Source organism: Bufo gargarizans, chromosome 3 (assembly GCF_014858855.1).
Source record: "Bufo gargarizans isolate SCDJY-AF-19 chromosome 3, ASM1485885v1, whole genome shotgun sequence".
Classification (NCBI taxonomy): domain Eukaryota; kingdom Metazoa; phylum Chordata; class Amphibia; order Anura; family Bufonidae; genus Bufo; species Bufo gargarizans.
In genome coordinates this window covers 310,501,148-310,523,286 of record NC_058082.1, presented here as the reverse complement: position 1 = coordinate 310,523,286, position 22,139 = coordinate 310,501,148, and the positions used below count along the sequence as shown (strand labels likewise).

At 38.2% G+C, this 22,139-nt stretch overlaps 1 protein-coding gene across 1 annotated transcript; it reads right to left on the bottom strand.

The window, feature by feature from the left end:
- Nucleotides 1-6,070: 6,070 nt before the first annotated feature.
- GRHL3 (grainyhead like transcription factor 3) lies at nt 6,071-21,878 on the bottom strand. Its single transcript, XM_044287961.1, has 16 exons — nt 21,671-21,878; nt 15,527-15,713; nt 14,015-14,076; nt 13,525-13,858; nt 13,353-13,432; nt 12,724-12,877; nt 11,725-11,836; nt 11,525-11,619; nt 10,434-10,592; nt 10,197-10,272; nt 9,725-9,858; nt 9,097-9,128; nt 8,885-8,973; nt 8,372-8,457; nt 8,110-8,174; nt 6,071-7,097 (listed from the first exon to the last, which is right to left on the bottom strand). The coding sequence occupies exons 1-16, from the start codon at nt 21,685-21,687 to the stop codon at nt 6,983-6,985; spliced, it is 1,797 nt and encodes a 598-aa protein (XP_044143896.1). The 5' UTR covers nt 21,688-21,878; the 3' UTR covers nt 6,071-6,982.
- Between the last annotated feature and the right edge of the window lie 261 nt (nt 21,879-22,139).

The window sequence follows — 22,139 nt, the reverse complement described above, 5'->3', positions numbered from 1 at the left end:
TCAGTTTTCTCTGACACAATAGAAAATGGATCCGTCATGAACACCATTGAAAGTCAATAGGGACGGATCCATTTTCTATTGTGTCAGAGAAAACTGATCCATCCCTATTGACTTACATTGTGTGCCAGGACGGATTCGTCTTGCTCCGCACCACATCGTGGACAGAAGACATAATACAACCGGATCCATTCATGAAGGATGCATGTGGTTGTATTATGGTAACGGAAGCTTTTTGCAGATCCATGACGGATTCGCAAAAAATGCTAATGTGAAAGTAGCCTTATGTGGTTGTGATGGGATGGTATTTTGCGCTATGGTATTGCTGAACCCTCCTACTTGTATTACCCACCTTCTGTCAATTTGGACCCAACTAGAACATGGGTCACTTTTTTTTCCAGGGTCACTTTAAGTTCCTAGACCAACCCTAATTTCCTGCTTGTCAGTGGAAGTAAAACACAGCGATCAACTCCACTCTCATCCTCTTACAGATTCATTGTTTCTGGGCAGCAGATCGCTGTTAACACAGCATGATCTGCTGTCCAGGGACAAAGGTTTAATGAGCTGCATGAAAGATCATTTTACCCTAAGAACGAAAGTTTTTCTTCTCCATTGAGTGATCGGCAGCACGTTACGACTTGCCTGTTATGGGGAATGATGGTTCATAGTAAAGTTCATTCCTGATAATTGGCCTGACAATTGGAACTTGTAAACCCACCTTGTAGGCTGTATTACACCTGCCGATTTTTCGCCTGATAATCGCTAATTGTCGCTGATTGCCCAATGACGAGCTCGTTCATCGGGCATTTCAGATTTTTATGCATGTATAAAAATTTACTTGCTGGTGGCAGATTGTGCTGTGCAATAGTAATTTTCTGCTGGCAAACCATTAGACAGTATGGGGACGAGCGATGGCATAGTGGTCGCTCCTCCCCATGGTGCGGAGGAGATAGCTGCATGTAATGGCAGCGGTCTTCTCCACTAGCTAGCAAGCGATTGCCAGGAAGGAACACTTCCCTCCTGACAATCATTTTCTGCTCTGCCTGTCTAATACATGCTTAAGTAAGCACTGAGAGTATGGGGGGAATGTGACACACTAACAACAGCAGACACAGTTCATGGGGGCAGGATGACGCTGCATAAAAAAACAGCAGCAGGCACAGTTCATGGGGGAGGAGCCAGGGGCAGGTGTGGAATGGACCAGGGACAGGTAGTGTTGACAGAGGCTAGGGATGGGACATGGTGGCCCAATTCAGATTTTTGCTGTAGGGCCCAATGATTTCTATTTACACCCTTGTACAAATCCAACATAATCTTCTTATTTGGCGTATTTCTATACAAACTAAACAGGTTTTACATATGTGTTGTCGAAATAATTATGGCAAACTCTGACAAACTGAATTTTAATGTATTTTTTTAAAATGTTATATGGACTATTTGTGACAGTCCACTTATGGAGGGAAGAGCTTGCAGAAATACAAATGAGATCAAAATGTAAAAAAATCTAAACCTGAATAATACAGTTAATATTCACAATAATATTTTTTAGGTAAATAGGATAAAATCACATTTAAAAAACACTGACTAATAAAACAAAATCCTGGCAGAATCTACTGAAAGGCGTTGTTCTATATAGGCTTTCATGGCCAAGATGGGAATAATCCACATTAAAGGGATACACCACCAATGTCAGATAGGCATACGTCCCACCTCTGGGACCTGCTGCTATCTCCAGAATGAGCTCCCCACGCATACCTGGCCACCACTCCTTTTACCACTATGGGACTGCCAGAAATAGCCGGGCTGGCGATCATCTATTTTCTGAACTCCCATACACTTTGGCGGCACAGGAAGATATGCTGTTTCTGTATCCCCTGAACTCCTTGCTGTCCTACATTGTTTGCACAGCTCCTATTCACTGTTATGAGAGTTATGGAAACAGCACAGGCCAGCTGCTTGGCTGTTTCCATGATGAACCGCGTAGGGCTGATGCTTACTATGGGCCATTCTAATTTCAGCCTTGAAAATCTGAGACTGGACAACTCCTTTAAGTGTAGGTGGATGGGGCATTTTATGAGCCATTTTCATGGTGTGAAAAAATATCCACACCTTGATTTTTTAATTATCTTCATATTCTAATGATGGATTTACTGCAAATCCAAATCACGTGAATATTCAGTAACCCCTCAAATAGAAGACTGGCAAATTCTATCTATTTCATTATATTGTAACTTCTTTATATTTTGGCATCTCAGTTGACCCCTAGGTAAGATATGTGAATTTATTTTTTTCTATTTTTTTGCTGGAAGGGAAATGCTATGAATTCCCCATGTCAGTGTTTTTTTTATTCTAGTTTGATCTGAAGAAAATATGCTTTGGAATACCAGACATTGTAAAAATATTTTAGCAACATAATGCCGGGGGAGGCGTGAGGGTGGAGAGGATAGGATTGGGGGCTGAGACAATGAGGGTGGTTGTAGTCCTCACAGTGTCTAATCATGACTCCAGTGCTCTCCCAGGCTGAGTAGTGTGTGCAGGCATTTTCAGATCTCTCCTGAGATGTTTGTGTTCAAGTCAGGGCTCTGGCTGGGCCACTTAGAGACATTCACAGAGTTGTCCCTTAGCCACTCTGGTGTTGTCTTGGCTGTGTGCTTAGGGTCATTGTCTTGCTGGAAGGTAAAACTTCGGCTCAGTCTGATGTCCAGAGCACCATGGATCAGGTTTTCATTAAGAATATTTCTATGCTTTGCTCCATTAATCTTTATTTATTTTTATATATTTTACTCAGTTATATAGCGCTGACATATTCGGCAGCACTTTACAGACATTATCTTCACTTGCTGTCAGCAATGGAGCTCAGTATGTTTTCGAGTTTGGAGTGGAGTGTGGAAGGAAACCAGAGTACCCAGAAAAAACTCAAGCAAACACGGGAATATCATACAAAGTCCATGCAGATTTTTAACCTAGGACTCCAGTGCTGCAAGGCACCAGTGCTAACCACTGAGCCAATGTGCTGCCCAGTAGTGATGAGCGGCATAGGCAATATTCGTTTTTTCAATATTTCGCCAATTTTTCACATAATATTCATTATAAATTTTTGAATTCTAGAATTTGTGATCTCCAATCATTATTTTTACGATTGCGCAAATTGGCACTAATGATGCGCATATTTTTTGTGCAATACATGCAACTTCACATTTTATCAGGTCTGAGTACATATTACTGATTGGTGCACTAAGTATTGTTGCGACATCACAGCACCATGTCTGTAGCATGTATGTATGGACAACAGAACCTATCACACTACCTAACACCCTGCACTGGAACCTATCAGCTACACTATATCGCTATCTAACCTACACTGACTATCTCCCACTAACTATCTGTATTATATATATGAGCTAACTAACTATCTAATGTAATTGGATAAGGAATAGGATCCAGATGAAAGCAGAGAGCACAGCAATGTCACTGCTCTCTCTCTCAGAACTGCAGAAAAACTGCAGAAAATGGCTGCTGGGGAGTTTCTTATATAGTAAATGGGTAGGCAAGTTTCCTATTGGTTGCTAGGGATGTTGCTAAGCTCTGACAAAGATATTGCAGCCTTCTCATTGGCCCACAAGCAAGAGGGAAGGTTACTGATGAAAAAGAAATCTAGAAGTTTCGCGATTACGAATATATAGCACTATATTCTACATCTTTGCAAATTCTCGAAGTGCCGATATTCTCAATAAAAAATTGCGATTAGAATATTCGCAATCAACACTACTGCCCAGCTTTCCATTAACTCTGACTAGTCCCCGGTCCTAGCTGCTGAAAAACATACTCACTGCATGATGCCACCACTATGCTTTACTGTAGGGATGGTAATGGGCAGTGTCTGGTTTCCTTCAAACATAATGCTTAAAATTGATTCCAAAAAGTTCAATCAGACCAGAGAATCTTGTTTCTCACAGTCTGAGAGTCCTTTAGGTGCTTTTTTGCAAACTTTAATGTGCCTTTTTCTGAGGAGAAGCTTTCTTGTGGCCACTCTATTGTAAAGCCTAGATTGGTGGGATTCAGCAGTCATGGTTGACCTTGTGTATGTTTCTTCCATCTGCACACAGGATCTTTGGAGCTCAGCCATTGGGGACTTGGTCACCTCCCTTACAAGGCCCTTTTATCCCATAACTCAGTTTTGTGGGATGGGCAGCTCTTGGATGGGTCCTGGTTGTTCCAAATGTCTTCCATTGAAAAATAATGGAGGCTATTGTGGTCTTAAGAACTTTCAGTGCAGCAGAATTTTTTTGTACCCTTCTCTAGATCTGTGCCTCCACACAACACAGTCTCTGAGCTCTACAGGCAGTTATTTCCTCCTAATGGCTAGGTTTTTGCTCTTATATGAATTGTCAGCTGTGAGACCCTATATAGACAGGAGTGTATCTTTCCACATCATGTCCAATCAACTGAATTTACCACAGGTGCCCTCCAGTTAAGGTGTAGAAACCTCTCAAAGATGATTAAGGGAAATGGGATTCCCTCAGAGCTATATTTCAAGTATTATAGCAAACGATGTGAATACTTACTGTATGTCCATGCAAAATTTTAGTTTTTCCTTTTTTAATATATTTGCAAACCTTTTTTTGTCTGTTTTCAGTTTTGTCGTTAAGGGGAGTGCAGATTAGTGCAGATTGCAGCTTAACAATATGTTAAAAAAGTGTAGGGGTCTGAAGACTTTCCAAATGCACTATGCATGCAACGATCACCTCCACAGTATAAGGATGAGGGATTGCTACTGGTATTGCTCATCTACATACAGATGTATTGTTTCTGGCCAGCACAATCTGTCCCAAAACAATGATTTAATGCGTTGCACCAAAGATCATTTTACCCAATGAACAATCATTTTGCTAGTTCATTAGGTGATCGGAAGCACATTTACATGGGCCAATTATTGGGAACGAGTGTTTGTGGTAATGTTAGTTCTTGATAATCAGACTGAATTGGGCCGTGTAAATCCAGCATTTATGATATGGGATCAAACAGCACTAGGTCCTTTTCTCTCCAAATGTTCATAAAACTAGTCATTTCCACTAACACATGGGCTCAGATTTACTAATGTTTCTGAACCTAAATCTGTCTATAAATGGTGCAAATTGGCATAATTTTGGTGAAAGTTGCCACAACTAGGGTTACCATACTTTTTATGGGAATGATGGTGGGCTCTGTGGGAAAGGGGTGGACCTAAGATGGTCAATTTTCCACCTAAAGTAAGCTAGTTAAAGAAAAGTGTCTATACCTGTACCAGATTTATAATCCAGCCTGAGCTACTGTGAAAATTATGGTGCAGGTTAGGCTACTTTCACACTTGCGTTCGGGGTTCCGCTTGTGAGTTCCGTTTGAAGGCTCTCACGAGCGGCCCCGAACTGATCCGTACGGCCCCAATGCATTCTGAGTGGATGCGGATCCGCTCAGAATGCATCAGTCTGGCACCGTTTGACCTCCGTTCTGCTCAGCAGGCGGACACCCGAACGCAGCTTGCAGCATTCGGGTGTCCGCCTGGCCGTGCGGAGCCAAACGGATCCGTCCAGACTTACAATGTAAGTCAATGGGGACGGATCTGTTTGAAGTTGACACAATATGGTGCAATTTCAAACTGATCCGTCCCCCATTGACTTTCAATGTAAAGTATGGACGGATCCGTCTGACTAACTTTCAGACTTAGAATTTCTCTGAAAGATAATGCAGACGGATCCGTTCTGAACGGATCCCATCGTTTGCATTATAGGAGCGGATCCGTCTGTGCAGACACCAGACAGATCCGCTCCGAACGCAAGTGTGAAAGTAGCCTAAGTCAGCCTAAAATTTCACCACTTATAGGCTTTGTAAATCATGGTGTACAAATAAGAGATAGGCTAGACTTATCATACAGGCTTCCTCCACAGTTACATCAGACTATGTTTTGCATTTGCATGTGGTTCATAGACATACATCGTAAATGACACTTTTATACTTTCAAGGCATATTTATTTGCCCTTTTAACTAAATCTAAGTTATAAAATAACTATGAACAAAATATACAAAGACAAAGAAATGTGATAAGACGTTGTTGAAATGGCAAAAATGCATTTCTGCACATTAAAATACAAATAACATAAAACAGCAAATATATACATATATATTCTTGTAAAAACCATATAAACCAGAAATGTATAACACAGTATTTCCCTTTTTCATTTTTTTTTTTTTAACAGAAGGACATTCAAGGCAAAACTGGCAGCTGTTTAGCATATAAAAGTGTTAAAATGTAATAATATTACTATCAGCAGCAAGGCAATATGTATACTAATGTAATATACTGTGACGAGCTTCCAGACTTGTCTATTGATATACAATAAGCAGCAGTGTTTGTGTGGTACATTATATTAGTATGTGACCCCCTCCCCACCCCACAGGATATCTGCTGATTGAACAGTATTGAATATGCACAGATATTGGAGTATTGCTGGTAAACCCTCTTATTTGAATTGCTAGCTCTGATGAGAGTAACACATAGATGCAAATGACATTGGAATCATTGATACCTAAAGCAGGAAAATGCTTTAGGGAGAGTAACAACCACACCACAGTCGTATAGTAGATTACTTAAACTCTCTTTTCTTGGTGCATCAACTAAATGTTAATATGCATCCATCTTTGAGGTTAAGGTGGATGTACGTGCAGCTAATATCCATTCCATTGTCTTCTCAAGCCTTGAATCCTCCTGTGTTATGGATACCATAAAATAATCATTCCATATTTTACAAACTGTGTTTCATACGACAGTCTTTTGTGACACAGAAGTCCCATGTCAGTTTTCCCAAGAAGCAATGGCTTCACAATACTAGGTGGCATGATGCTCTGCTCACTTGGGTCAAGTGCAAGCATTGAGCAATGTTTTGAGGTCGGTTTTGCTGGGGTCTCATCCCTTGGCTCATGAGTCTTTTAGGCGTGTCCAAAAGGAATGTTATAATTCTTTAAGTGTAACTTGAATCTTTCCATCTACATCCGTCAAGTCAAAAAGGAAAGCCATATGGTTGCTGTAATGCTGGATGATGTTATTGTCCATGTTCACCAGGATCCTGAAGGAAAACATGCAATTAATTATATAAAAGGTCCACTAGTACTAACCATGGTCATAGTAATGTAAAGGCTAATATATCAAAAGAAAATGAAGTCACAGAAAGCATGATGGACATTTTTTACCTAAACAGAGTCATTGACCTTGAAGAGGTTTTATGTTTAAACCAGTAGGAGGCCTTTCATATTCAAGTTACAACTAATACTGCCTTTTAGAATTTCATGTCTTCATGATGCATTTAGGATGCGTGACTTTTCTTGTGAGCTGATTGTGTAACCTAAGGAGCTAACTACTTATTTCATTCTTTAGTTGCATACTATTGGGAGGTGGACCTTTGGCTGCTGGCCAGTAACAACATTGCCTTAGCTGTTCTAACAAAGTCATTTCAGCTTGCAACCTGATTGTATCTTTCTATCATAAAGAAATGTTCATATTTTTCAGAATTCTCTACTTCCTTGAGTTGCAGTTTTTGGTAGTTTACTGGATATTTGTATTTGTCTACATCAGTCTATGTGACATAAGAAGCTCTACTTGGGTCCAAGCATGTTAAGACATCATACAAGCATATAATATTTTTATTTGTATACCATATCTATAATAACCATACAGAAATAAATGTATCTGTGCCCTGTTAGTGCACATTTACAAGAAGCCACTAAGTTAATATATTGCAGAAGGACTGACGTTCCCAGAGACAGTACTATACTTGCCACCACGATATGTTTTTTTTATGGGTTAAACATTCTTAAACCTCCACCTGATTCAAACATAACCTTTGATTTTCAAACACACACATCTCATCTGCCAAAAACACTGGCAACACAGTATTTCAGTTTATATAAAGTCGTCTTATTAAAGTTGGCTTGTTTCTACCTGCCCTTATCTGTTGGGAAGGTATAGGCTGATAATGACAGAGTAGTTACAATGGGAAAAAGTCAAGCTTTCTAGGGGGAAGTCAATATGTCTGTACAAGTTCCAAATAAGAGAAATGTGATGAAAGAAAAAGGTCTTACCCTCTTTTACATTTCTTGTAGACTCTGCAGATCCTTTCTTCTGGGACACCATACTTTTCTGAGATCTAAAAACAAACAAACAGTATTTTAGTTTACAGCTAACAAAGCTTTCTGGAACATTGCAATGATCTGTTGGTGAGGGACAGTGTTTAAAGTATTAATAGAGTGATAGGAAGAGAGATTTTGACCTTCAAGAAGGAATTTGGGCTACTAAAGTAGTCATGAAGATCTCTGTTTAACGTAAGTAAACAATGACACCTACTGCTTTCCGTAAACCCAGGAGGTCTGGTGTTTTCAACATAAGGGCATCAAAAACTTCTTCTGTTTCCCTTCGTACATATAATAGCACTGTGTAAAAAAAAAACATAAAAGATATCACAATAAAAAAACAATCAATGCTTTTTCTGGCCATTAAATTATTTTATCACATTTATGAATAATGTAAAATGTGGTTCTAGTCAATATATATTCCAGACAAAAAATATATGGGTAAAACAAGATATTTAAAGAGTTTTATGGGAGTATATAGTGATGGCTTATCAATGTACTAATAGTGAGGGTCAAACTACCGGGACACCTTCAAACAGCAGATTGAAAGGGCTGAGCTGCAAAACCATGCACAGACTGGATAAAGATTAAAAGGTTGTGGTGCCCCCTTCATTCTGCCGATTGGTGAGGACTCAAATGTTGGAACTCAACCGATTTCACAATCATGGACTACCCTAAGGATATCTGATTCTTTGACATTATTATATGAGTCCAGAAAAGTGTATACCTCTTTGAGAGTCTTCTGTTGCCTGTTGCTTGGAAGGTGGTACATCAAAGGCATCTGTAAATGACGGACAGCTTCTCTTTAGTGCTAACCTGTAAAGGGCAAACCATTGCAAATTATAATTATTATCCATGAATGTAAATTAATAAACTGTAGACTTTATACAGAGTCTTAGAAGTATTATAAATTTAGGAGAAAGGTAAAGAATTTCTTACCTGTCATTATTATCTGTAACAGCAGGAAGTACCTGCAATCAATAATAAAGGAAAAAGTGTCAAGTCACAGTCATGGAAATACTGAAATAATTTGAGATTTATAACACATTCTCTAGTGCTTCCATACTGTCTGTGTTTAAAAGGGCAACCATTGTATTTTGTCCATAAGTCTCCCAGCTAAATCCTACACTGAAAGATGTGTTTGTCTTGTTGAATTCCTGTGGCTGCTATTGACTCAGATGATGGTTTAACACAAGTGGTCAACATGTTAAGAACAACATAGAAGGACTGACAATGACACAATTAACAAAGGCTCCTGTTCTGGCTACATATGTGACACTGGTAACATTTACACAGATATTGCAGATTATATTACTGTTATAATAACAACTTGTATATTATCCTTATCAGAGGTGTCACTTGAAGTTCTTGGGCTCCTATACTAAAATCTACAACAAGGTTCCTCACCTACCATGTGCCATTTTTTACACAGTTTTTTTTTTTTTTTTTATGTGGCAGAGTAGCCCTTGAGACCCTTCAAGCACAATAGACTGCTACTTCTGCACCCCCTATAGCTATACTCCTAAAAGATAATAAAATATATTTTCATGGGAAAAAAAATACTTACAATGCCACATCTTTGAAGATTGGAATAATGAACATTTGGGATGAATAAGACTGGTTGGCTTTCCATATCCGTCACTGGTCTGAAGTATGTGATATCTGTTCCTCTGTATCCTGGGAGCACATTTGTCTTTATATCTGTAAAATAAAGGCAGTGATCAGTATGGTTGCAACTGTATGGCTCAACATATGATATTAAACATGTCTTGAAATTAGGTTTATAGTTTATTTATGTACGAGATGTGAGAAACATGTGGATAGTCAGTCTCAATGTCAGTGTCATCATTGAGAGTCATGGTATCATATTTTAATATATTACAGAGAAGCACTGTGTATATACTATGTCCATGTAAAATTTATGACTCAATAAATCGGTTCTAACAGACAAACTATAGTCTTTTTCATAATAGAAATTAAGACATTACAATCTTTTAAAACGTTTTACTTGTACATTTATTTTTGGTGAAGTTAGATACCTTTGCTTGCATCTGCACCCTTTCCTTTCCTTCTAAACTGCTTCCGTTCCTCATCCCGCATCTTACGTTCCGCACCCTGAAAAATAATGAGGTAGGAGTTACCTTTTGCACAAACATTCATCATTCCAAATTAAATTGCTAGCTCTGGTAGACAGATCATTATGCTAGTCAGGCTATTTGCATACCATCTTCCTGAGCAAAACCACTATGACACGCTTTATTTGCGGCTAGTCATACCTTATCACAGAATATTTTGATCTGGCAGACGGCCCGGTGAATGAGTCTCTTCACTCCAGTGTCGTAGTCATAAGTGTCAATCTGGAGGTTTAAAGGCACACCCTTGACTCCCTTCTGAGATGAGAAATCTGTACTCAGACAATTGATGCCAACAAATATCTGTAAGCAAGCAAGAACAGACATGTTAATTCGGTATACTAAAGATATATTAATATCATCATTTATTCTTAATTTTCCAGATATTTGGTAGCCATTTGTTCATTGCTATACCCAGCTCAGTAGCCTAGGCATTGCTTCTGACCTGTTGCTAGGTAAAGCTAAACCTTGAACACAGTCAATTCACCTGTTCTTATGCCAATGTTTCCAACTGTTTGCTCCCTTAGAGATAATCCTTTCAAATCCTAACAATTCACTTTGCCTGAGGCACCAAACCCACCCAGAGTGAACCTCTTCTCACCGTGGGAACAAAGATTGCATCAAAAACGGTTTTCACTGATTTTTTTTTCAGTTGCCAAGTAACTGTCTCTTTGCCTCATCTGAGATACAATAACCACATCTATCTTAAAAATATTTTTTATTTTTAAGGTAAAAAAACCTGTGACATACAATTACTGGAATTATCTAGTTGAGTTCACAAAGATGTGTATAGCAGGAACTTCAATTCTGTTATACCTATGACTTTTAAAGGGGGGGTCTAATTAATGTCAGTGACGGCATACAACTTCTTTGCAGATTTCATGGTAGGCCCATTTACGGTCAATCTCTAAACACCACTGATCAGATATTGATGGCATTTCCTAGTGATATAATACCCAAATTTTTGTGAGAATACCCCTTGGAAGAAATGTTTTACAATACTTAGTACCATCAACATATTATTTTCCTATTTTATATAATTTACTAATGTAATAATACCTAGATCTTGGTAAATCTGCCTCAATGCGTTTCATGAGATTACGGTAAGTATGGATGATACTTGTACGGTAGGTATGTTACTCTACAGTAAGTATGGATACTTGTAGTCAGAAAAACATTTGTAGTTTTTTAAAGACTCCTCTAGATACATTCAGAAAAGTGTCAACTTGACTTACCTTAGCTTCTTCATTGATGTTCCACATAAAGGACAAAGCATTGTATGCTACTTCTTCAATGCTCTCTACTGTGTTGCAGTTGTCTTTGTAGTCAGCTAAAAGGAATGCAATAAAAATATACCTTAATACAATACATTCAAACATGGTGTCATTATGATCTGAAAAGAAATATGATATTACAGAAAGATAGATCAACTTACCAACATCGATGACCCTCTGCTTAGCTGTTGGCTGCCTGGAATGCCAATGCTTCCAACGTTTTAGCTGTTCTTCTGGGTTCTTCTCATTGTCAAAGACTACCATTACAACACTCTAATAAAGAAGAGATATGTTGATAGATGAAGAACCATGTGATCTAAATAAATCATGTTATTTACCTAACTAATAAGCCCCATTGACCGGTGGAGGGATATATATGACTAATTTACCGAGCACCTGTGGATTTAATTGGTGTATTATATGTGTTTCATGCTGTGTTTATTCTATGTTTGTAAAGTACATGAAAGCTGAGTAATACACTTGTCAGCTTTCCAAATTCCCAAGTGTTCAAGAAGTCTCCTTCAATCTCCTTTCTGGGTTCCATGAGTATGTCGGTGCAAAAAAGACACTATATGGAGGATTAGGTTTATCATGAGTTAAGATTTCAAATGCATAGCCATATCCCACTAAGGCAATATGCACAGTTTGCTTAGTACACATGAGCAACGATTGATATTCATTAGTCTTTCTTTATAGATGGTTTTAACATCTAAAAGGGGGGTTTACAAAGGCTGAAAAGCAGGTAGTTTGTCAGGGGAGACACATCTCTGTATGTAAACGCCACTTGTAGACTCATTCTGTTTGCCTTGGAAAATGAAGCTTGTATTCTCAATGACTCATGTCATTTTACTAGACTCAGAAATAGATGCATTTGTTCAATTCCATAATGTCTTTTTGTCCCTGAGTTTGTTTATTGTGTGGTCCTATTTATCAATGTCCGCTATGTTTCTACCCAATTATTATACCTTCAGTGCAGTTTAATGTGTTTGTTTTTTAACTGTTTAGAAGCATAGTCTACTGTCTACAATGACACCAGGTTCACAAATGTTAGTATATGCAACCTGTAGCTTCTATGATTGTGTGATTTATTAAATATGGATTCAATAATCGCTAATGGGTTTATGTTTTATCTAAAAAAAAACTGATATCTTGAGACATACCTTGACTTTATTAGAAGACAACTGCATACATTTTCTGGTGTTTGTCATCCTCAGGTTGACAGGGTAAAATTGTCCTTTGTTGAGATATGCCATTGGAGAATCTCCAGACTTTACATGAATAGCTTTGGGGGATTCCAGTGTGTACTCAAAGTCACTGCAGAAATAACACAAACATTCGTACCTTCAGTCACAATGTCCATTTCTTAAGCATTATGAAGAAATTAAGTGTAGACAGAAAGTCCATTTTAAAAATGTTAGCAAAGTATACTTTTTATTGACACAGATGGGTGGAGGTCATTTGCCAAGTGAACTTAGGAAATTGCTTGGAACATAATGTGGCTCATAAGTTTTTTTCCTTACCTTTCCTCTTGGCTCAAGATATCCCAAGATGAGTGGTATGACCAGTTTTAAAGAAAATAAACCAAAACCTTTGCATTATTTTTTATTCCAAATCTGTTCATCTCACACCACTCATCTCAGGTTATCTTAAGCCAAGAAGAAAGGTAAGGAAGGACACATCTGTACTGTATGTCTGCATCAAAATCCTTATGGAGTCAGCAAAATAGTTGTCTCCATGAAATATAGATCTAGCGTGAAAGTATCTTTAATAAACCTTGAAAGACACTTACTGATTTGTTTCTCCAGATAGGTAGTCTTCAGAACAAGTGGACTCTGCTTGAGTCCTAAGTATGTCACTGAATATCAGAGGCTACAAAAGAAAAAAAAAAGGCTTGAATATACAGAAGATAAAGATCGGTGGATGTGGTATATAGAGACTGCTAATTAGCTTATTATACGTACCTCTGGTGAGTCTTCTTTGAAGGTGCTGTCCGGCTGCCATCTCTGTTGTGGTTGTGGTACATGTAGCGGTTCGAAGAGAGTGTTGAGTGGATTCTTTTCATACACATCGCATGATCTAGTCATGAAGTCGTCATGTGTGTCATTGGTTAGCTTGCTGCTATTTGCTGGTAAAGTCAGTTTTGAAGGATTAATGAGGCAGTCCAATGTTAGATAGTTGTTTTTTTTGTGTGTTTCTGTATATTCTTGAGCAGAGGATGAACTATCAGTAACAAATTTCAGAAGCTGGGTAGGATTTTCAAAGGATGAAATGTCTGAATCATATTCAATGCAGCTCCTATTGAGAGTAAAATAAACCCCATAAAGATTAAGATGATTAATGTGTTGAAATATACTATTATACTAAATATACTATTACTATGAAATGATTATTATTATTATTAATAATAATAATAATAATTTAGTTACTCTCCAGCTGACTGTTAATCCTCACCTTTTTACTTGTTCGCAGCGTTCTGTTGAACTGGGTGAAATTAATCTTTTTTCTCTTGGTACCTAATTAATAGAATAATAATTAGAATATAATAATTAATATTAATAATTGCCTTAAAGGAAATGTGTCAAAAAAACACAAAAATATCGTGGCAAATATGGAGGAACTGCTGAAACCCCGAACACTGTAGCGTGTTTTACATTGGGGGAGCAGTCCCGCCGCATGTGGACCGCAGCAGACGACTATCCCAGCAAAAAATGCATACAATGGAGGATGTCGGCGCGGTCCACATGCACCACTAAGGCATCCCATACACAACAAGGCATTGTGCGGATGAAAATACAATCATATATCACAAAAACATTGCACCAAACGGATATAGCACTGACTATACTGGCTAGTCATACAAGTAGATATTAAAAGCTGAGACTCTTGCCAATAAAGGAAATGTGTCATAAGAAAATGACCTATTGTTTAAATCACATTTCTATGCTGAACAGCTTTTTTTTTTTGTGAGCTTTTTTTTTTTTTTTTTTTTTCTTGTCACTATCTATATTAAAAAAAATATTGTATATAATCTTACTATTCACACTGGCCACAAGACCTAAAGTATGTTAAAAGGGTAGTCTCACCTCAGACATTGGTGGCATATCGCTGGGATATGCGTGCGAGGCCACCCTTCATTCATGTCTATGGGAGTTCTGAAAATAGCCAAGCAGCTATTTTCAGAGCTCCAATAGAAATTAATGGAGAGAACGCTGCGCATGCATGTGAGCTCTCCTGCACTTTCGGGGGCCTGTTCTTGAGATAGGTGCATGTCCCACCTAACAATATGCCACCAATGTCTGAGATAATAAAAACCCTTCAAGACTTCCTGTATTTTGAGAGCATCCACACCATGTAGAGGAACTGACTCTATTGACTTCTATGGGAGAGTTTTCTAGGCATGCTCTGTGACCGGTGCAGAGGTCAGGAGGGAGCTGATAAGCTGTGACTACACCTATTGTGAATAGTGGATTCTGTGTTAGCCATATAGAGGTGTAACTGAAAACAGAACAGGAAATCATGACCTATAATGAGGCCTAATGGCCAGTGTGGACATTGCAGGATTATATACATATTTTTTAAATATAGACAGGGACATGGAAAATTTTAAAAAACCTCGCCAACAATTCTAATAAAATATATTTAACATAAAAATGTGATTTAAACAATATGTCATTTTCTGATGACACATTCCCTTTAAGGTAACACATATTCTATACCCTTGATATAAAATGTTACCACCCATGAATATTGACTATTATATCACTCTCATGTACTCAACATTTGGATATTTAAGTGTTAGACTGAAAAACAACTAAACGCATCAGTTGCGCTACCAGACAAGAGATGGATTAGATATGTCTGAGACTTGTAAATGTGACCTCAATCATGGGTGTCCTTTCAGTCTAGCCAAGGGATAACAGGTATTGTGAATTTAGAAAATAAATGAACAATGAAACTAATTACCCTGTAGTAATCATAGAGGAGACTCAGTGCAGCAACTCCGTCATCATCCCCATTTGCTCTCATCATTGCTTTGGTTGCTGCTGTCATAGGATTGTCCAAATACTTAGACCAAGCTTCATCTTCACTGGAGTAGGGATACTTCTGAAGGTTTATGCTGTCATTCTGTAGAAGCATGACTGGCCGGTAGCTGAGGACAACAGAAAAATTATATTGTTAATGCTTTTTATTTATTTTTATAGTTAATATATATATATATTTTATTGTACGCTATTAATTTGCTTCTATCTATTGCAGTGGATGTCTGGTTTTCGTGTCCTCCATGTCTCTTCTAAACATGATCCCTAGGCAGGGAGTGTGGTTACCACAAGCTTTCCAGTCAGACTCTTGCTGATTAGGGTGACAGGCTTGCATTGTTACCCATTCTCTTCCTATGAGACCACAAGCTGAACCTTTATGGTAAAGCAAACATAGGTTGCTCAGGGCTGCCAGCTCTGCTTAGGGAGGTTACAGGTTCAGTCAAGTGGAAAGGCACCTGCCTGTGTTATTTTAATGCCTATCTATCTTCAATCATTCTTCTTTTCATATGTACTCTATAGATTGTTCTCGCCTGTCACTTCTGTACTTTTTGCCGCTCCTAACTTGCTCCCTTTGTTATCCAGGAAAACACTATTTTCAGTCCCTCCAGCATAATGCAATGAATTAATATGTACTCTGTACACATGCCTATAGTTAAACCAAATCATGAATAGTTTTATACAGTATACATAGCCTTCCAGGCAGAGCATTGCTAACTGGATTTTCTTAAAATTAAAAAGTAATATAATACCCAAGCAGTGCTAATAATCCAATCATTTGCACGTGGATTACCACTATGACTGCTCAACAGTACTTTGTCTTGTCCTTAGAGTTCAACACATAAAATATTTTTTACATGTATGGCGTCAAACCCAAGAAAAATATACTATAATACTATTGCTGATGAAATGGACATTACTGTGACTGTTAAGGTCATTATATGGTTCCAATATCACATGCAGCTAGAAAGCATTAACAATCACACTTGTGTCTTGTATCAACAAAGGTAGACATGAAGTCATTAAGTGTTTGAAGGACTAACTGAAGGTGTGGGCTGAGAGTTGAGGGTGTGTGCTACCTCAAGAACATTGTGTAGGTGGGCTAAGCTACTGAAATGTTCATTTTATGAACTGTTGGGTGTATCTACCCTTTTCTTACTTGCTGAAGAGGCAAACTATTCTTGGCTTATAGTGCTTAGTGTCAATCTTCAGCTTATTTCTAATGAACATCTGGACATTTTAAAAGAATTATCAGGTTCTAAACATCTTGTATTCCAGAAAGCCCTTCAGGTAACCACCACTATTTTACTGAACCTCACCAGTCTATTTGATTCCTATGTTAACTCCTATGTTATGCAGATAGTCACACTACTTAGTCCTTCCATCTCATATCTTATGCTGAGTCATGCATAAATATTCATAACATACAGCCCAATGAGTATATTAGGAAAGTGGTGACACGTGATAATAGGATCAAGCGAAAACTTTAGAGTCAATAATTTTTTTTGCACATTTGAGCTTAGTTATCTGTTACTAGAGAACAACTCATGTCCATTTACTTGTTGCCTCTGCTGACAAGTGTTATCTCTTATGTACTGATCAAACATTAGTATTAGGATTGTGGTGACAGCTAGGAAGACTAAAAACTCATTTACATGAGCTGACTGAGCAGGCAGTAATTGGGAACAAACCATTGGTCCATTGGTTCCAGATAATTGTCTACTTGTCAAAGGAGGTGAGAACTGCATTTACATGCAGCAATCATCTCCTTTGCGATTGCTATCCCAAGAGAGTATATTTGATTCTGGACAGCAGCACTTTTAGGCTGAGTTTACACTTCAGTTATTTCTATTAGTTATTTGCGCCAAAACCAGGTGCAGTTTAAAAACACAGAACAGCGCAGATCTTTCCCTTATACCTTATGTCTGTGGAGGCCTCACTACTGGTTTTGGCTCACAATCACAGATGGAAATAATTGGCCAAATAACTGAAGTGTGAATTTTAACACAGGCCGATTATCAGGACTAATTATGAGCAAAGTTATAAAAAATTCAAGTAGACTGCCTCGCCACCGTTTACAAAGAAAGTTGAATTATTACAAATTACTTTGTCAGGAATCGCATTCCATTATATCTAGCAAAGGCAATGATGGGGAACGTCAATCGCACGGCCCCTGTCATTGAACCCCTCAGATGCCATTCAACACTGATCACTATACCTGACAATCATATTAAAGCATTTCAGGGGTTAAAAACAAAAATACATACTCACCTCATCCATTTGCTGGTGGAGAGGCTGTTGCGGCCATCTTGATTGAAGAAAACGCGCCAATTCTCGCACACGCTGACGTGATGAATGTCACCAAATCATCACTGGTCACTGATGTCGTCGATGACGTGGTGATGTCACACGTCAGCACGCGCAAGATTTGCCACATTTTCTTCAACCAAGATGGCTGAGACAGCCTCTCCTCAAGCAAATGGATGGGGTATGTTTTTTTTTTTTTTTACCGCCATTTGAGGAAAAATGTATTCATAACCATGAAGCGCGAGGAAATTCAGCTTTGTGACAAATCTAATTTTGCCTGAAATTCTGATCTAACTACACTTCGCTAACTTCGGTTCGCTCAACACTAATCAGGAACTCAAGATGTGTGATAAACACAATGACTTGACAGGTATAATGCTTCACTGGGTCTCCATATGAACAACCCGCATGATTGTTCTCACGGAACGGCAAATTCAGTTACTGTATGTCTCCGTCTGCATACCTAAATGTTTTTTTTCTCTTATTTCCTACCCACACAAGTATAGACTAATGCAAACTAACCATACTGTACTGTCAAAGCTAAAGAAATCAGCACAAATGCATTAAAGGCATACTGTCTGAATAAGAAATATTTTAATGGCTTTAGTCCTTGTGTATTTGTAAAATATTGGTATACTAGCTCTTGTCTGATCTTACTGTGCATGATTATCCAGTACATACTTTTTATAACTTTTTGGATTACTCATTGTATCTTTAATGTCGTTTCCCTATATTGTATCAGTAGGAGGTGTATGTAGGTTATTGAGGAACTTCGTATATATGAATACATAAATATGAATATACATGTATGCACAACGGACATATAATCAGTGCAATACTATTCTCCACTAGCCCAGTTTCATATTGTTTAGCACAGACACGGTTTTTCCAGTATCAACATATTGATGACCTATTCAGGTGAATGGAAGCTTTGCTGCAGTTCTAGAGAATGGCCACTACACAGTGTATGGAGCTGTTGTGTTCTGGCTCCACACCGCCAGCAGCTGATCAACAATTGGTGACCTATACTATGGACAGGTCATCAATAAGTTAGCCTTGGAAAACTCTTTTGAATGGGAGTTGAGCCGCAATACCTGAGAATGGCCTCTATAGAGTGTAAGGCGCTACTTAAGGAATCGCTGCTGCCACTGTTGATCAGTGGGGTTGTTGGGTATTGGACATCAACCAATCTGAGATTGATCATCAATCTTATGAATAGTAAAAGCAAACACAATGCAACAGATAGGATAGGTCATCAATATGTTAATCCCATAAAACCCCTTTAAATTATAATTTAGATCAACCTTTCTCAACACTTGTCCTTTTACAAGTCAAGTTGTCAGGATTTTTTTGCATCAGGAATAGGTGATCTACCAACGGGATATCCTCAGCAGTGATGGTCAGTTTACAGTGTTCGCCAGCGAACACATGCGGGCTGCCATCTTGACTCACCCGTCCGGCGATCCACAGGTAAGCCCTTACCTGTGTCGGGAGCCAGTCTGAAATCAAATGCGGTCACCGGGAGCAGGCAGTTCCGAGAACAGCCGCCGAGGGCCTTCATCGGGCTGTTCTCGGAACTGCCTGCTCCCGATGACCGCATTTGATTTCAGACCGGCTCCCGGCACAGGTAAGGGCTTACCTGTGCATTGCCGGATGGGTGAGTCAAGATGGCAGCCCGCATGTGTTCGCTGGCGAACATTGCGAACTGACCATCACTGATCTTCAGATCATCTGATCGAGTGGAGAAACACTGATTTAATTAACCCACTAAATGCCAACTTATCCAAAGCATACTTAAATGTTTAGAACTAGAATTCTTATGGTTGGTAGCAAAAATAGATGACATAAAACAAGTCAAACAAGATATAATCATGCCAAAATAGGACACGTTGCTTTATTCTAAACTGCACCAGTAAGAAGCAGATTTAATAGGGGCTGTTTCTAGCTGTGAACAGTCTGCAGTGACTCAGTTACGGTCCTCCAATGTCCCAGTGATCTAACAGGGGGGGTTTGTGTCACATTACAATAAAACCAATTACAGTAACAACAGAATAATTACATGCATGGCACATTAAAGCCCCTTAAAGGAGGTACCAGACATGTAAAGCAGTTACATTTATTAGCATACCTCCACAAGACTACTTTGTCTTTACCCCAGTCTATGCTAATGACCACAACTTCTATGATAATGAATATAAAAGTAAAAGATTCTGTAAGATGTTTGGAGTGAAACTTCATACAGCAAGACTGAAACTTTAACAGTCCAGGCACCCAAACTTTTATATTCCTGGTGCCAGCTTGTCTCAAGCCTTCTAAACTCTTTTGTCTTAAGGATACACACACACTTGCTCACTAGAACTATTTTTTTGTCTGTTAAATTTCAGAAAACATTGGAAAAGCACAAGTTAATACCCCTCTAAAAGTGCCACGCCTAAGAGTTTAATTGTTGAATGCCTCTATTTAAGAGGCTCCAATTAGATGGATTATGCTCCCTTTATTTTATTAGGATTTGTTTTATTGCTGGAATTCAAATAAATTTCCAGTTGAGTACATGTAACTCCACATAAAAATTCTTTGAAACCCAGGTCATCCCTTGAGCAATCCATGCTATCAGCCATACATATCTCTTCTTGCTCTGAATAGCCATACTACCTGCACCTCCAGCCAACATTTCCCCTATACACTCATTCACCTGCACACGGATACATCCCACGTGAGACAGCAAAGCACTTCACTGTAAGCTATGGCTATACCGGCAGCAGTGGGGAGTTTGATGTTTCATTGAATATTACTGCCATATGTATTTCTTGATGAAGTAGGTTTACCTACTCTTCTTTGTAAAACCACAAATGGTATATCGGGATATCACAAGAGTTGTGCCAAATGACAAACTGAATTCTACACCTCAGCTCTACACCTATGTAATGTACGCTGCAATTGCATCCATGAACATGTTTGATAGCTCAAAACTCCCACGCAAAAATCAATCTTGAATATCTATCTATCTATCTATCTATCTATCTATCTATCTATCTATCTCTACCCGAATAAAAAAAAAAAAATAGAAATATAGATAGTTACTCAATCTTGAAGTATATTTCTATAGATAGATAGATACAGATAGGTATGAGATAGATAGATACAGATAGGTATGAGATAGATAGATAGATACAGATAGGTATGAGATAGATAGATAGATAGATAGTTTATAGATAGATATGAGTTAGATAGATAGATACTCCATTTTTAAATGTGTTTCTACAGATAGATAGACAATAGATAGATAGATGATAAATAGATAATAGATAGATATGAGATAGATATACAAACATTGAAATAGTTTCCAATAAATGAGTATATATTAATAATTAGGAATTCCAGTTGATAAGTTGATAATTATGCTACTATCTACTACAACTGTTAGGCAAACAACGCAATTTGTGAAACCAACTAAATAAAAATGCATTATTAGTGTAACCAGTACATGGAAATAATGTCATTGATATTTCCTAGTAAATAACAGACAACACTGCAATACTCTCTACTATTGTATAGCTGAAATACACACACAGACCAAATTACAGCAATAAAACAACGTAAAACATCACATAGTATAACAAATACCTATAACTAAACTGTCTAAAGAAATAGTCTGTAGATGATTGATAGATAGATAGATAGGTATGAGATAGATAGATAGATAGATAGATAGTAGATAAATAGATCTATCTATCGCTATGTTAGTAAGACAGGCAGTACTTACTCAAGTTCATTAGACATTGTCTTCCAAGGCTCAGCAGTAACTGTGATACAAGTTCTTGTGACTTCTTCTTTCTTGTCTAATTGTGGTTGAGCTGAGACATTCCCTGTAGAATGAAGTGTTGGATATGTGCTGGAGGATTTGTGTACAGGTATTTTCTCTGACAGGTGGGCTCTTGTACAGCGATGAGTCTGATTGGCTGATGAAACAGGTGCCTTAAGACAGGCACACCTCAGCAGGTGCAGTACTTAACTCTCCGTACGCCAGGATACACATATGAATGAACCATAGCTAAGCAAACACCTCCCCCAAGACAGGTAGAAAAAAAAAAAAGTCTTAAAGAAACTCAGACTTCAGGCGAAACTTAACCAAAACTATAGGCATGTCTTTGCTTGCTGTTGGCTTGTGGTTGAATAATAAAAAGATTTAGCAACAGCTTAATTCTTACACTCTGAATTGGAGATCTATGAGT